The sequence below is a fragment of the Hemiscyllium ocellatum genome, chromosome 8, assembly GCF_020745735.1.
Source record: "Hemiscyllium ocellatum isolate sHemOce1 chromosome 8, sHemOce1.pat.X.cur, whole genome shotgun sequence".
NCBI lineage: Eukaryota > Metazoa > Chordata > Chondrichthyes > Orectolobiformes > Hemiscylliidae > Hemiscyllium > Hemiscyllium ocellatum.
The window spans coordinates 73,779,536-73,795,604 of NC_083408.1; the positions used below are offsets into that span (position 1 = coordinate 73,779,536).

The following is a 16,069-nucleotide window of genomic DNA, read 5'->3' on the forward strand; positions in this document are numbered from 1 at the left end:
AGTCTCCTCTCTGTGTGTGCCCTTGTTTAGTGTGGTTTGCAAACCTGTTGGAATCTATCGATGCTGGCAATTTACTCCCAAGCTACCTCGGCCTTCTGCTGCAATAATTAACAACATTTTGTGGCAATCACTTTCAGCTTTCACTAGATCTTTTTAAATGTTTGCAGTTTGAGATTTTATGTCTGAATCTTTTATTTTAATTTAAACTTATCAGAAATTCCCATGCGATTCAAATTCCAAAGTGTGCACTCAGTCTGCGTCGCACTTCGGTGTGGTCTCCTCTCCATGTGTCCTCTTACTACTTTTGGACCTTTGCTGTCTCCGGATTTTTACCACTTAGAAGGTTCGCTACCTTTTTTAATCCGAATTGAATGACACTTAAATCTATCTATACTGAAATTCATTTGTCATGTTTTGCTCAGATACTTTCCATCTACACTGGGAAAAACTGAGAACTGCAGATGCTGGAGATCAGAGTTGAAGAGTGTGGTGCTGGAAAGGCACAGCTGGTCAGGCAGCATCCAAGGACCAGGAGAATCAACGTTTCAGGAATAAACCTTTCGTCATTCCTGATGAAGGGCTTATGCTTAAACGTCGATTCTCCTGTTCCTTGGATGCTGCCTGACCGGCTATGCTTTTCCAGCACTGTACCCAATGACCTCCATCTATACTGACATCAATCTTTATGTTCTTGATGTATTTTGTGTACAGTATGTTGCTTTCTATCCCAATACATCAATTGCTAATACATACAATGAACTTTGAGGCGCTAACCAAATCCATGCAGCGCACCATTTATCAGATCTTGAATTGAGTTGAATTGATTGTCACGTGTACCATGGCACAGTGAAAAGCTTTGTCTCGTGAGCAACATGAACTGATCACATAGTTAAGTAGCATAGATAAGTAAATAATAGGTAAACATTGACAAAAGCAAAAACACAAGTACAGGTGAATGTTAAGAGTTTGAGAGCCCATTCAGTATTCTAACAACAGTAGGGTAGAAACTGTTGCGCAACCAGCTGGTGTGTTCAGGTTTCTGTCACCTCCTCCCAGATGGTGGAGGTTACCAGGATGAGATGGATGTTTGAGAATGCTGGCAGCCTTTCCTTGACAGCGGGCCTGGTAGATAGATTCTGTCGATTGGAGGTTGGCCTTTGTGATTGTCTGGGCCGAGTTCACCACTCTCTGTAACCGTCTCTGATCTTGAATGGTACAGTTGCCATACCAGGTAGTGATACATCCAAACAGAATGCTCTCTGGCAACTTTTATAGGTGCGCCAATTAGAATTCCTGCCTAATGCCTTTTCTTATTTTATCTGATTCATTTAATTTTCTAATTTTGTTAATAATTTTCCTTCAATTTCATGAGCTTCAACTTTAACTAAGTATCTTTTCATTGAGATTATCAATATTCATATCAGACTGTCTGTCTATTTTTGATAATTCTTCCTCAGATAAGTTTAGAAATTAGTGATTGTTAATGATATTTGATGCTTCCTATATGACACGTATAATCTATGCTCAATATATTTAAAAATCTTCTGGTACAGCATATTACAAGTGCATTTCACTATTGCAGGTGCCTTTTGGTTATCCTATAAGTATTGAGAGAAGATGGGGTTGAGAAGTGTTAATCCTACAAACATAATCTGCTTGGTAGAGTCATCTTCTTTTTCAACAAATGTTTCAGGGTATAACATTTAATTGGAAAACAGAAGAGGAACGACTACAAGAAAAGGCAGGGTGTATAGGGTGTCAGCATGGACCAACAGTGAGTAGATGATCAACTTCATGAAAATATTGCAAACATAGTAACTGATATGTAAGAAACTGGTTCTAAAAAAGTTAATGTAAACAATTGCATTGGCTTCACCCAATCTGATGTTATACTGCCTTTTGGGTGGATACAGTTGAATCCTATACTATATTTAACAGATATTCTATACAGCTCCAAAGAGTCCTTCATAATTATGCCTGACAAAATGAAAGTTGCACTTATTGTAAGTTTCTGTTAACGTTTTAATCTTTTGTTACAGTGTCCCAGTTAGGGGATGTTTAACTCATTTATGGTTTACTTTAAAAGAGAAGACAAAGGATTGGTGGCATTGAACTATATCAAACAACCCTTAACCTGTGCCACACAATGGAAGAGGTGCCAGGTACCTGAGGTGGCAGCAGGAACAATCAGGTAAAATACCACATGGTAGCAGTGGTGCCAATTTGAATTCCATGCAGCGATCCCAATTGCCAGGAAAAGTTTTCAGAAGATCCCGAAGGAATTTGTTTTTTAAATAGGTGAATTTACAGTTCAGCAAGAGCACTGCTGCTCTAGAAAGATAGATAGTCAGTGAACAGCTGAAATGCAAAAACTGAAGAAGGAGACTGCAGGAGCCATGAGGGCACTTCTAAGACAACCTTCACTAAAATGTTGCTGAGAAGGGAAAGATTATGTACTTGGAAAAGGGAGAAACAGCAAACAACACTTTTAGATTAGATTAGATTAGACTTACAGTGTGGAAACAGGCCCTTCGGCCCAACAAGTCCACACCGATCCGCCGAAGCGCAACCCACCCATACCCCTACATTTACCCCTTACCTAACACTAGGGGCAATTTAGCATGGCCAATTCACCTGACCCGCACATCTTTGGACTGTGGGAGGAAACCCACGCAGACACAGGGAGAACATGCAAACTCCACACAGTCAGTCGCCTGAGTCGGGAATTGAACCGGGGTCTCAGGCGCTGTGAGGCAGCAGTGCTAACCACTGTGCCACCGTGCCGCCCACCGTCTTTTGAGAAGATGGAGACCTTAGTGAAGGAGACACTGTAAGTGGCAAAAGAATGTTCGAGGATGAAGCGAGGTATCTCGAGGGAAAAGGAGAAAATTCCATTCAAACAGCATAAAGCCAAGAAAGGGAAGGCAAGAGAGTGTAAAGAGAGTTCTCATCTCTCACTGAGCAAGGTACAGCTGCAAGGAGCAGGGAGATGAACAGAGAAATAATTTCAGTATTGTAGAATCAGAAAGTCTTCAATTTATTTCAGCTAGAAGAGAGCAAATCTAGAGAAAAAGCAGAAAAAGAAGGGTCAGGATTTTAGCAGGAAGGTTTATAAAGGTTAGAGCCAGAGAACTTTTACTTAAGGGTTTTTGCAAAAGAAAATGTATTGCATTTTGAGGCATAAAAGATGTGAAAACATCCATTTTGCATGGGAAAAGAGGAAATCATCTTCTTAGTTGTGGATGACTGAAAATGCCATAAAAAAGACAGGAATATTTAGTAAGCCAGACAGTGATACATCATTACAAGGGAACAGAATTTTGGGAGTTTGAAAGCAGTAACTCATTACAGAACAGGTATTAAATACAATTTGAAGCTTGTACAGATAGCTTACCACAATGGATAAAGACTTAATTCCTCTCTAATGCATAAAGTTCACTAATTCATTTGTTCCATTTCTTGGATTAAAAAAAAATCCATTGTTAACCATCAGTTTGCAAATTGGACTGTAAGTACTCATTTAATTGAAAAACAGACTCTCTTCTGACCTGGCAAATTAGAGGTGCTTGTTCTGCTCTTTGTGTTACTCATTATAATATTTGTGCAATAATATAAGTAGCATTGAGCAAGAAAATAAGCTCAGTATTGCTCATTCATCCATTATTGAATTGAATTGAAGTTATTGTTATTTGTGCTGAGGCACAGTGTAAAGCTTCCTCTTGTGAGGAATACAGGTAGGTCACAGAGTTAAGTAGCGTTGATAAGTAAATAATAGGTAAACAGTGGCAAAAACAAAAACACAGGTTAAATGTTAAAAGTTTGTGAATCCAGTCAGCATTCTAACAACATTAGGGTAAAAACTTTACTAAATTGTCTGGTGCACGTTTTCAGGCTTCTGTACCTTCTACTTGATGATAGAGGTTGTAGAAAAACATTGCCAGGGTGAGTTGGATCTTTGAGAATGCTGGCAGCCTTTCCTTGACAGCGAGCCTGGTAGATGGACTCAATGGATGGGAGACTGGCCTTTGTGATTGTCCAGGCTGATTTCACCACTCTCTGTAACCGTCTCCAATCTTGAATGGTCCAGTTGCCAAACCAGGTAGTGATACATCCAGACAGAATGATCTCGATGGCACACCCATAAAAGTTGGCTAGGGTATTCGCACTCCTGCCAAATTTCCTTAGCTGTCTGAGGCAGAAGAGACGTTGGGCCTTTGTAACCAGTGCATCCACATGAAGAGTCAAAGAAAGCTTGTTGTGAACGACCACTAATGACACTTGCCGCTCATTCCACCTCTGTGCTGTTAATGTGTGGGGGTGGCATGAGTAACATCCCGTCGAAAGTTAATAATAAGTTCCTTGGTTTTGCCGGCATTGAGAGCTAAGTTGTTCTCGGTGCACCATTTTTCCAGACCTTCCACCTCCTGTCTGTCGTCTGTTTTGTCGCCATCTGGAAGCTGAGCCATGATCTGGGTTCTTCCATCTTGTTCTCCAGAGATTGTACATTTGCTAGGAGTAAGTTAGGAAGGGAGGTCTTGAAACAGAGTAGTCTCAGTCTTACTAGCAGGCCGTCCTGCTTATCCTGCTTCCTTGCAGGTTTCTTATATTTGAGTGACCTGGTGGAGCGGATTGTGACTGCTTCCAATTAAGTGATCCTTCTTAGGACCCTCTGGAGCAGGTCAACAAGTTCATTGGGTTTTTTTCTCCTGGCTGTTGTTACAAATGTAGATTTTTTTTAGGAACACTCCATTATCCTTTTAAAAAGTCTGCAGCGACCGGTGTGGTAGGTCTTTTTGCTGACTTCAGGATTTCTTCGCAAACCAATTGCTGCTAGACATGGACCTCCAGTAGATTTCTTCTCAGAACAGTATAGGATCATGAGAATGATCAGAATCCACCGGCAAGGCCAAGCTGATGGAAGAGGGAAGAAGAGGAAGTGAGAGAAGGTGTGTACTATAAGACCATATCAACCCTTTGTGTTAGGGGGCATTTCCAACATCTGAACCTCAGCAATGTACAATATCTGAGATGTCAGCACATCATTAAGGAGCTTCATACAATTCACAGATTTTAGTATCAGTCACAATTCCAACTTCAGAGTTTGATAAGGAGCACATATCCAGCTGCTGTGAAGGTGACTAAAGCTATGAACTTTTAAATCTCAGGAATCTTTGGAGCTGCTTCTGCTGCCAATGTGTATACCTTTTTTCAGTTTGCAATGCACCGATTCATGAAGTCTGTCACTGAAGCTTTTCATTTATTGAGATAAGTTAATTCCCTCTCGCCTGAGGGAACCAGATGGAGAGAACAAATAGCTTTGCTGGATTTGCAGGATTTCCCCATGATGTAGTGTCCCATTGACTGCATGTACATTGCTTTGTAGGCACTGCACATCAACCCTGCCATGTAGTAGAAGCAAAAAGGGATTCCACTCCCTTGGTATCTATTTGTTGGCTGTCAATAGTCAACACATGATCCAAGTCAGTGCCTGATATCCTGAAAACGGTCATGGCAACTTCATTCTGTGGCCTTCCTCTTTTGTTGGCTACATTTGAGCCAGGTGGAGAAACAAAGACTGGATACTGTGTGCTAAAGGTGACACACTGAAGACACGGCTCCCAAAACTAATATGAATTCATGCACACTTGCACAGTGCTGTCTCAATAAATTGATATTGCAGCCGTTTGGTGTGCTCAGGCAAACATTCTGCTGCCTGGGCTTCATGGATCACAAGAATTGTGACAGTCTCTGAATACTATCCAACCTTCCATCATGAGATTGGCATCAGGCCACTCCTTTATGGCTGATCCTCAACAACCTCCAAAAGTGTGTTGGATTGCTGTGACACTTTGCAAATTGCTTTGATAATTGCAAACTGCAGTAATGCCAAAGGCAGTCTGAGCTTGCATAACTTCAGTCTAAGCTTTCACAGTAGCTTTCAGAGTTGATGTTAGTGCTGCAGTGGGAGCTGTACTATGACCGTGAGATGCTGCACCATGTTCACATCTAAGGATCTGAGGACTGGGCCAACACTTCAGTTCTGGGAAGGATGGGCTCCAAGCTCTGCAGAAAATTCAGGGATAGGTTTCTCGATGTTCCTTGATATTGACTGCATGCTCTCTGGTGGCATCTGAAGCATTTTGTGATGTGCACCCATGAGTCATCTTCTAAAGCCTGTCCCATCAAAGTCATCAGAGTCCAGTGCAGCCAAATGTGCAAGTAACCTTGCCCTCTGGCAACATGGCACCTTGCAATACCTTGTGCCTAGGCACATGCTCAGTGTCTCACCATGTACATATCCAACCCTACATTACCAATGTCTTTGGTAAAATTCAGGGCAATAAAATCATCGAAATCTTCTATGGAGGAGGCCATTCTGGTGGTCATGGCTATAAGCAAAAAAAAAGTTATCCATCCAAATAATCTCATTGCCAAGCTGTGTTTGCAGGTCTGGAAGTTATGGTGCACTCATATCCAGTTCTTTCAGGCAGCTAGTTTCTGCCCTTCACTCTGGATGAAAATGTTTTTCCCCAATTTCCTTGCGCTTTTTTCAGTTACTTCAAATCCATTCCATCTGTTACTGATCTCACCGCTCAGAAAAATAGGTAATTCCCTTGCTATTTAGGCCCCTCAAGTTTACACAGCTCAATTAAAGCTTCCTGTAGCATTTTTGCTTCCAAAGGAAGCAACTCCAGCCTGTCAAATCTTTACTATGTGAAAATACCCCATTTGAGGCAACATCTTTGTAAATCTCTGCTGTACCCTTATCAGTATGATTTCATTATTCCTGTAATGCAGTGGTTAGAACAGCACATTGTACTCTAGCCTAGGAAATCAATGCCTCAGTGTTCGAGCATATTCTATGCTTTGAGTAATAAAGCAATGATATCCTCCAAATCTTTTAACTAGTTAATTGATGAGTTCTGCATCATCATGTTTCTTCAAACGTCTACATCAGATATCTCACATTTAGACCTAAATCATTGATATGGAAAAGAATGTAGAACAAAGCTCCACCAGTACAACATTCTGCCACAAACACACCTGCCAAACTAAGGTGAGGATATGCTGTGCAGGCTCTTTCCTGGGCTGAGCAGCATGCAATGAGGAACATCCTCCCCACCACTTACCCTTTCCACTTCAATCCTCCCCACTTCCCCATTGCCTGTCTCTAAAGGGTTAGTAACATCCAATCATTGTTAAGGAACTATACAATTCTTATTTATATTGTGGTAGTGTTGTACACTGGTCATTAATGAGACATACCATAGCTGATTATAACGTATCCTAGATACACAATACAAACTGCAGTCTGGCTTATCGCACAGGTTCTGTTCATACTGCCAGAGTGAGTAGAAGCTGACATTGTTATTTAATAGTTAAATGCAAACTCTTCAGGAAAAAAAACAGTATATGGTTTGTAAACTCATTACTGTAAGCAGCATATTTGTGGAATATTCCTGCAATTCATGTTCCACTAATTTTTTTAAAAAGAACTTTCAGTACTCAGTCGCTTCTGTTCTTAGCCACAGGGAACAGAGAAACTGAAGTTCAGTTACTAATTAGCTGGATATTGGAGAACACAAAAAATAACAATAAAAGGCTTGGGAAATAGTGAATTAGAACAAAATCAGTGCTTAAGAGATAATTTCAACATAAAATGTTTTATGTAAAAATGTTTACTTATTGAAAACTTTTTTTCTTCTTTCAGACTACAATTGTGCCACCGCTTGGGACCATGGAAGTTTGTAAAGGCAGAATTACTCGCAGGTAAGGTGTAGGAAATCCACATTTCTTAAAATCTTAAAATGCATCAGAAGCAGTTGGCCTGATTTTAATTCCTGCTTAGAATCATACTAGCTGGAATTGAGATGAATGCTTACTTTGTGAAATGTGAAGATCAGGCCATTTGTTTACATGCTGTCAGGTAAGTCACTGAAAGGGAACTCTGGAGGGTCCCATATTTAAATAGACAAGGAAACATTCGAATGTAAGGACCGAGAGCAGAAGTATTCAAAAGACCCTTTGATCCTGCTCAGCCATTCGATAAGATCATTGTCGATGGGATTACTCCATCTTCTCACCACTCTTCAATTATTTTTCACCCCTTTACTTATCCATTTACCTCTGCCTTGAATATATTCAACGATGCTGCCCCATCACATTTTCAAGAAACGTTCCGAAGACCCACGACTCTTGAGGAAAACAAAATCTTAAATGGCAATCCTTTTAAATACTTATCCCGCATTTTAGACTTCCCCACAAGAGAAAATATACTTCGCACATGCACACTGCCAAAACCTCTCAGGATCTTTATGTATTGCAATTAAGTCACCTTCTAATTTTCTAAACCCTAGCTTAGCCCATCCACTTTTTTCCTTAAAAGAAAATTCACCCATCACAGATATCAGTCTGATTAAATTTTTCTGAATTGCTTTCAAGGCACTACATCCTTCTATAAATAAAGAAACCAATATTCTGCATATTACTCCAATGCAGTTTTATCAGTGCTCCTTATAACTGAAGCGTGACCTGCCTACTATCGAGAGAAGTGATTGCTGGGCCTCTTGCTGAGATATTTGTATCATCGATAGTCACAGGTGAGGTGCCAGAAGACTGGAGGTTGGCTAATATAGTGCCACTGTTTAAGAAGGCTGGTATGGACAAACCAGGGAACTATAAACCAGTGAGCCTGACGTCAGTGGTGAGCAAGCTCTTGGAGGGAATCCTGAGGGACAGGATGTAAATGTATTTGGAAAGGCAAGCACTGATTAGGGATAGTCAGCATGGCTTTGTGCGTGGGAACTCATGTTTCACAAACTTGATTGAGTTTTTTGAAGAAGTAACAGAGGATTGATGAGGGCAGAGCAGTAGATGTGATCTATATGGACTTCGGTAAGGCGTTCGACAAGATTCCCCACGGTAGACTGGTTAGCAAGGTTAGATCTCACGGAATACAGGGAGAACTAGCCATTTGGATACAAACTAACTCAAAGGTAGAAGACAGAGGGTGGTGGTGGTGGTGGAGGGTTGTTTTTCAGACTGCAGGTCTGTGACCTGTGGAGTGCCATGAGGATCGGTGCTGGGTCCTCTACTTTTTGCCATTTATATAAATGATTTGGATGCATGCAAAAGAGGTATAGATAGTAACTTTGCAGATGACACCAAAATTGGAGGTGTAGTGGACAGCGAAGGAGGTTACCTCAGATTACAGCAGGATCTTGATCAGATGGACCAATGGGCTGAGAAGCGGCAGATGGAGTTTTAATTCAGATAAATGCGAGGTGCTACATTTTGGAAAAGCAAATCTTAGCAGAACTTGTACACTTAATGGTAAGGTCCTAGGGAGTGTTGCTGAACAAAGAAACCTTGGAGTGCAGGTTCATAGCTCCTTGAAAGTGGAGTCTCAGGTAGATAGGATAGTGAAGAAGGCATTTGGTATGCTTTCATTTATTGGTCAGAGTATTAGTACAGGAGTTGGAAGGTCATGTTGCAGCTGTACAGGAGATTGGTTAGGACAGTGTTGGAATATTGCGTGCAATTCTGGTCTCCATCCTATCAGAAAGATGTTGTGAAACTTGAAAGGGTTCAGAAGAGATTTACAAGGATGTTGCCAGGGTTGGAGGATTTGAGCTGTAGGGAGAGGCCGAACAAGCTGGGGCTGTTTCCCATGGAGAGTTGGAGGCTGAGGGGTGACCTGATAGAGGTTTATAAAATTGAGGGGCATGGATAGGATAAATAGGCAAAGTCTTTTCCCTGGTGTCGGTGTCCAGAACTAGAGGGCATAGGTTTAGGGTGAAGGAGGAAAGATATAAGAGACCTAAGGGGCAACTTTTTCACAGAGGGTGGTATGTGTATGGAATGAGCTGCCGGAGGAAGTGGTGGAGGCTGGTACAATTGCAACTTTTAAAAGGCATTTAAAGGGTATATGAATAGGAAGCATTTGGAGGAGTATGGGCCGGGTGCTGGCAGGTGGGACTAGATTGGGTTGGGATATCTGTTGGGCATGGACGGGTTGGACCGAAGGGCCTGTTTCTATGCTTTACATCTGACTCTTTATTCTCCTTACAAACAGTAACATTCTTAGCTTTCCTAATTAGTTGCTGTTCCTGCATATTAATCTTTTCATGATTCATGAATGAGGACACCTAGATATGCATTTGTGCTGCAACTCTCACCATTCAGATAATGTATTTCTTTTTATTGCTTGTGACCAACTGTAACCTTATGATTTTGAGAACACCATTACTAAAGCATTTTAAGATGGTTGGGCTCAGGAAATCATTGAGGAGCACCTGCAGTGATGTCTTGGTGCCAATAATTGCAACCATCATCATTTGTGCCGCATATCACACTAACCAGTTTAGAGGTTCTCCCTATTCCTTATTGACTTCATTTATTGGTCCTCCTTGATGCAACACTTGATCAAATGCTACATTTATGACTAGGACAGTCACTTTTCCTCATCTCTGGAATCTAGGTATTTTGTTCAGGTTTAAACTGATGGGTGTTCTGGAACCAAGCCATCCTCATGGAACCCACATTCAATAATAGTAAACAGATTAGTTCTAGGTCTCCTTAGCAAAGATGAAACTTTAGAAATTTCTATTGGTTGTTGGGTAGACCGAAGTTCTATCACATAGCACATCTACTCAGTAGTTTTGTGTTGTTTCCAGAATTGCATAAAATTGAATAGTGTTTTAGACCAGTAAATCCATTCTGACACATTTCAGGCAGTAAAATGATATTGTTTATCTTGTAAAGGTCAATTGTCAATCTCTACTCAATTCACAGGCCAGGCCTGTTGACTTCAGACCTATGCAGGTTCTGAGAATTGTATTTGCATCCCTGTTTTCAAAGTAGAACAGACCTGTTCAATGATTGCACAGATCGATTAACAATTCCTGTGGTAATGATGTCATTTGTGCCTGCACGTGGCAAGACCTGGTCAACATCCAAACTTGGATATGTGGCATGTTAGATTCATGTCACATAAGTTGACAGACTCCAACAACAGAGCATTTAATTCCAAGCCTTGGTATTCAGTGACATTATTATCACATTCCTCACCATTACAGTCCTCAGCTAGGCCACTGAACAGACCTGAATTAGACCAACAACATTAAAAAGTTCCTGTAACCATACTATTTAAGTGATGAACCTTTTATTCCTGCAGAGAATCTGTGAATCATTGCATTTAAAGGGATTTTAGGGCCATTTAATTCAAACTCTGTGTAAGTAACTATGTCCTATAAGATTGATTTTGTCATGTTCCCAATTACTAGTCTTGACACATAGCTGAAATTTGGCAAAGGCAGCTACAGAAATACTGAAATTAATATTCTTTAGATGTAAGTTGAGGATAGAAATATTCTGAAAACTGAAACTTGTTGTAAAAGCATATCCTATTATTTACCACCATTATTCATATAATAACAATGATCATATGAGAGAGGACTGGATGATGTTACTCGGAGTGGTGCCTGGCCCTAACAGTCTGCCCAAGAAAGAGAAGGGGGAAAAAAAAACTGACAACTTTGTCAAGACTTCCACCGCCTCTGTATCTGATATCTTTTCTAGGTATAGAAAACAACACCAGCATTTTACAGTTTACACAGGTTTGTTTTATTCTTAATATTGTGCAGTTTTCACCATCATCTCAAAACACGTAATGACTACAATTTTAAAAGAATTCACTTTGTTGTATAAAAATGCTGTAGCAAATTTGTAAACCGGGAAGTCCAACACACAGAATATAGATAAAAAGATGAGATAAACTGTTTCAATGTTGACTAAGATGTTAGGAAGAAAACCTGCAGTTTCCTACTCCTGGTCTAGTGCTGACATGTTGTCAGTATAAATTCCTAGTTGATACTGGAGGGAACCAAAGTCTTTATCCTGCTTTCAACCTTATTTGCATCAGAGTTCCTATTGAGTCATTACATATAACAATATTACTTTATCCAACTAGTGATAAAAGACTCTCAGAACCAAAAATATTGCAATGCAAAAGGATGGCATTCAGCTCATATCTGTGCTAGATTGTTTTTGTTTTCCCTCCAGAAACTAATACTGGCAATAAAATGACCTGTGTTCAGCCAGCGAGGGAGAGCATTTTAAGATGGCGAAGAAAAGCAGTGGATGGCTGTTGTCATTTCTAAGAGATTAACAATTTATAACCCAATTCATACATTGTATGCTAAGTGATAAATAATTGTTGGTTGGAGTTTGTTTTCTAAATTATAGTAACTCTAAATTACTTTAAAAATTAAAAATACATAACTTAGCATAACTGAAATAAGAACATAAGAAACAAAAGTAGACCATTCTGACTGCAATCCAACTTTGGCATTCAATAAGATCTTGGCTGATCTTTTTCCTAGACTCCAGGTTCTCACTGTATCTGTCCATCACTTGATGTTTTTAGTATCCAAAAATATGTATTGACCCACTCGAGTATATTCAATGAATAAGCATCTAACTTGGTACAGAAGACCAAAGATTCACAATCTTCAGAGAAGGAATGTCTTCACCTCTCAGTCCTGAATAGCTACCCCCTGATATTGAGACTATGACCCACTTTTCTGGACTCACTAAACAAAGAGGAAAGTTGCTCCCAGCAATTACTCTATCAAACTTCTGTTTTTGTTTCAAGTGTTTCTCTTTCTTTTCGAGATTAGGGAATATAGGCCAAATCCCCACACACTACTCAAAGCAACAATCCCCTCATCCTAGAAATTAGACAAGTGAACCTTTGTTTCATTTATTCTAAGGCAGGAGGTGCCATTTCTTAGGAAAGATGACAAACAGCACACAGCATGCTTTCCTAGTTGTCATGTAACATCTGTATTAACTTTGTGATACTAATGCAAAGATAACGGTATTCCTCTCATCATTTAAAAATATTCTGGTTTACAGTTTTCCCTACGAGAGGATAACTTCACATTACTCCACATTATTTCAGATCTGTCACAGTTGTTTGTCATCTCATTTGCTTTGACAGGCCCTTTTTTTTGCCTCGGTCCAGATTATTTTCCCACTAAACTGTGTAATGCCAGCAAATGTACATACAATACACTCAGTCCCCTCATCCAGTTCATTTATGTTAAATTGTAAATAGGTGAGATCCAAACAAAGGGCCTGATGTACTCCTTTATTTGCAGCCTTGCCAAGCAAAATTATTCTTTATACTTCCACTCTCTATTTTCTGTCTAATTGTAGTTACCACTGCATGCTAATACGTTATTTAAAAGGCCTTGAACCATAATTTTCTGTAATAACCTTGTGGTATCTTAGCAAATTTTACTGAAAATTTAACATATCCACTTATGACCCACTACATACCCTCTAAGCTACAATTTCAAAAACACTAAAATTTGTCAAACAATCATAAATTTGAAATTACATAAATTATAAAGATTTCTGAAGTGCTCCATTTTTCTTGTTAATATAGATTAAGCATCACTGACATCCAGCTAACTGGTTTAATTGTAAAATAAACATGAAGTTTAAAAAATTGTGATTTTTCATTGAGTGCATTAACAGAGGACTATTTAATAAACATTACAGCAGTGAATATGCAAGAGCTGTTGAAGAACTGAAGTGTGAAGGTGGCACTTACAACAATCTGAAAGCAGCAAGAGAGACACTTAAAGTCCCAAAAGATGTATACGGGAAACCTGATACCTATCGCTGGAAGACAGAATATGATTCATCATACAACATAAACCCTGATGTAAGTTATAATTAATAGGCAAGCGAAACCTGATTCTTTAACTTGTTATATAATACCAAGGCATGCATTACTGACTGTGCTAAACACATTTTACAGGGCACTTGGAAATAAAAACACTGTTGCTGTACTTCGCAAAGTTCAACAGGCATGAAAAGGCATTTCGCAAAATGTTTTCTGTCTATTGTTCACATCTAATAAATAGAGATCATACTTAACCCTATGCATTGTGATTTTTTTATTAGATTTTATTTGGATTTAAATAATGAATGCACCTATTGTAAAACAGTTCTAAAGCTATTAAAATGGAAGCATCTCCCTTTTCTGATGAAATAAAATGAATGCCCACTGGATTTTTTAAAGAAAAGAACTGTAGGATATGATTTACAGGCTACAAGTGAGTTAACTCAAGAATCTTTGAATAAATTATGGCAAAATACAAATAGGATGTACAGTTTCTTTTGTTGGTTTAAATAACAATTAAATGTAAAATTGATCTAACTGCAAACTCCAACATAAAACAAAATTTGAGTTATTTCAGTGTTCTTAACTCTAAACTTTTGCCAAAGTAGTATCCATTCACGAGTTCAGTTATTAAATCTGATTCAATATTTAATGGAAATGACTGACAGATGTGTTGTTTTAGTAAGTTGAACATGAATTGTAGGAATATGGTGGTGTTTAAATATTCTAAACCTCCAGTTAACAATGACCTTCAGTACTGTTTATGTATAGAACTGAAAATTAATTATGCTTCATACAATATCAGGAATATTTTCAACATAACACATTTAGTCTTGAATTTAAGTAGAAAAACAGGAGTGTGTGTTGAAATTATTCAATCCTGTCCTCTTCTGTAATTAGAAAAGTTGGATCATTGACTCCCTTGATTTTCCAACACCAATCCATTTAACTGGAAGAAAACAAATGCAAATTTCAGTCACTGTCTAATGTTTGTATAACAAAAAAAGTTGATATTATATATTTACTATTTGAACAGCTTCTAAATATTTAGAAAAGGTCCTCAAAAGAACACTAATGCATTGCTTAAATATATACATTCAATTTTTACAGAATCTTATCAAGTAACCTCCTTACTTATCATGGAAACTCACTTGGGACTGCCACGTGATTTTCAATAAATCTGATGTAGTTTTGAGCCTTTGGTGGCAGGTCATCCCATGTCCGAGCATTGGTAATGCTGCTCTTCCAGCCTGGAAGTGTTTCATACTCAACCTCCACTTGGTTTAGGATTTCCTGGTTTGCTGGAAGAATGGATAAAGCATAACCATGAAGAAAGAATAAAAGGATCCAGCTGATGATGCATTTTCGTAGTCAGGTGGGTTTTAGATTTTAAAAAAAATATAGTTCAGATGATTGAAATCAGAAGTGAAATCAGAAAATGCCAGAAATACTCAGGTCGTCAGGTACTGTCTGTAGAGGAAAAACAGAATTAGCACTTCAGGATATTTATCTTTCATGAAAACTGACATCAGAGATACATCAAGTTTTAAACAAATAAAAGCAGAGAAAGGGGCAGAGGAGGAAAGAACAAATGGGAATGTGAAAAGCAAGAGTGATTAAATGGCAAAAATGGATGTTGCGAGGTAAAAGGGGTGGATAATGTGACAAGAGAAAACAGATCAATCTAGAGGAGCTTTAAATGACATCGATACCAGCAGTTGTTACCTGGAAAGATCGGAAATATAGCTACAATCAGAAATTGACTGATGTTCAGTCAAGACCATTGTATAGTTTTCAATAGCTGATGTTCCTCAGTGAGAGAATGAACCAAGTAGTCAGAATGGAGTAGAACAAATAATTAATATGATAGACATGGGAATCTCTATCAAATGGTGGAAGGGTATAGATAAAAGAGCAGGTGTTGCACTTTTGTATTTGCATGCTGGGGAGGTACCATATGAAACTGGATAATGGGAGTTGTTAATGGTATTTAAACAGTGGACTAGGGTGGTGCTGATGGAACAGACCATTCAGACTTCTGAAAGGGAATGAGAGAAAATGATTTGCTTGGTGGTGCTAACACCTTGGGTGTTGTGGAATGTAATTTGTCGAGTCAGGAGACTAGTAGGATGGAAGGTGAAGACGAAGGAAACCCAGTCAAAATCCTGGAAGGAAAAGAGAACTGTGGGCAATGGATAGAGATGCTCAATTGCTCAAACTAACTGGTTGGATGGAAATCTTTGGTTAAGAAAGATAGCTGTATCAGCAGCAATAATACAGACGATTGCATTGTCAGAACAGAGACAAGTGAGCTGGAGAAACTGGGAGAATAGTAAAGTGTTTATACAGGATGTGAGTTGGCGACGAGTATAC

At 39.1% G+C, this 16,069-nt stretch overlaps 1 protein-coding gene across 1 annotated transcript in view; it reads right to left on the minus strand.

The window, feature by feature from the left end:
* Positions 1 to 11,618: 11,618 nt before the first annotated feature.
* Positions 11,619 to 16,069, minus strand: part of adss1 (adenylosuccinate synthase 1) — a 39,565-nt gene continuing 35,114 nt past the window's right edge. Inside the window, exons 12-13 of the mRNA XM_060829214.1 lie at positions 14,848 to 14,997; positions 11,619 to 14,645 (exon numbers count right to left, since the gene is read on the minus strand). Of these exons, the coding sequence (XP_060685197.1) occupies positions 14,593 to 14,645; positions 14,848 to 14,997 (203 nt within the window). The 3' untranslated portion in view covers positions 11,619 to 14,592. The remainder of the gene's footprint in view (positions 14,646 to 14,847; positions 14,998 to 16,069) is intronic.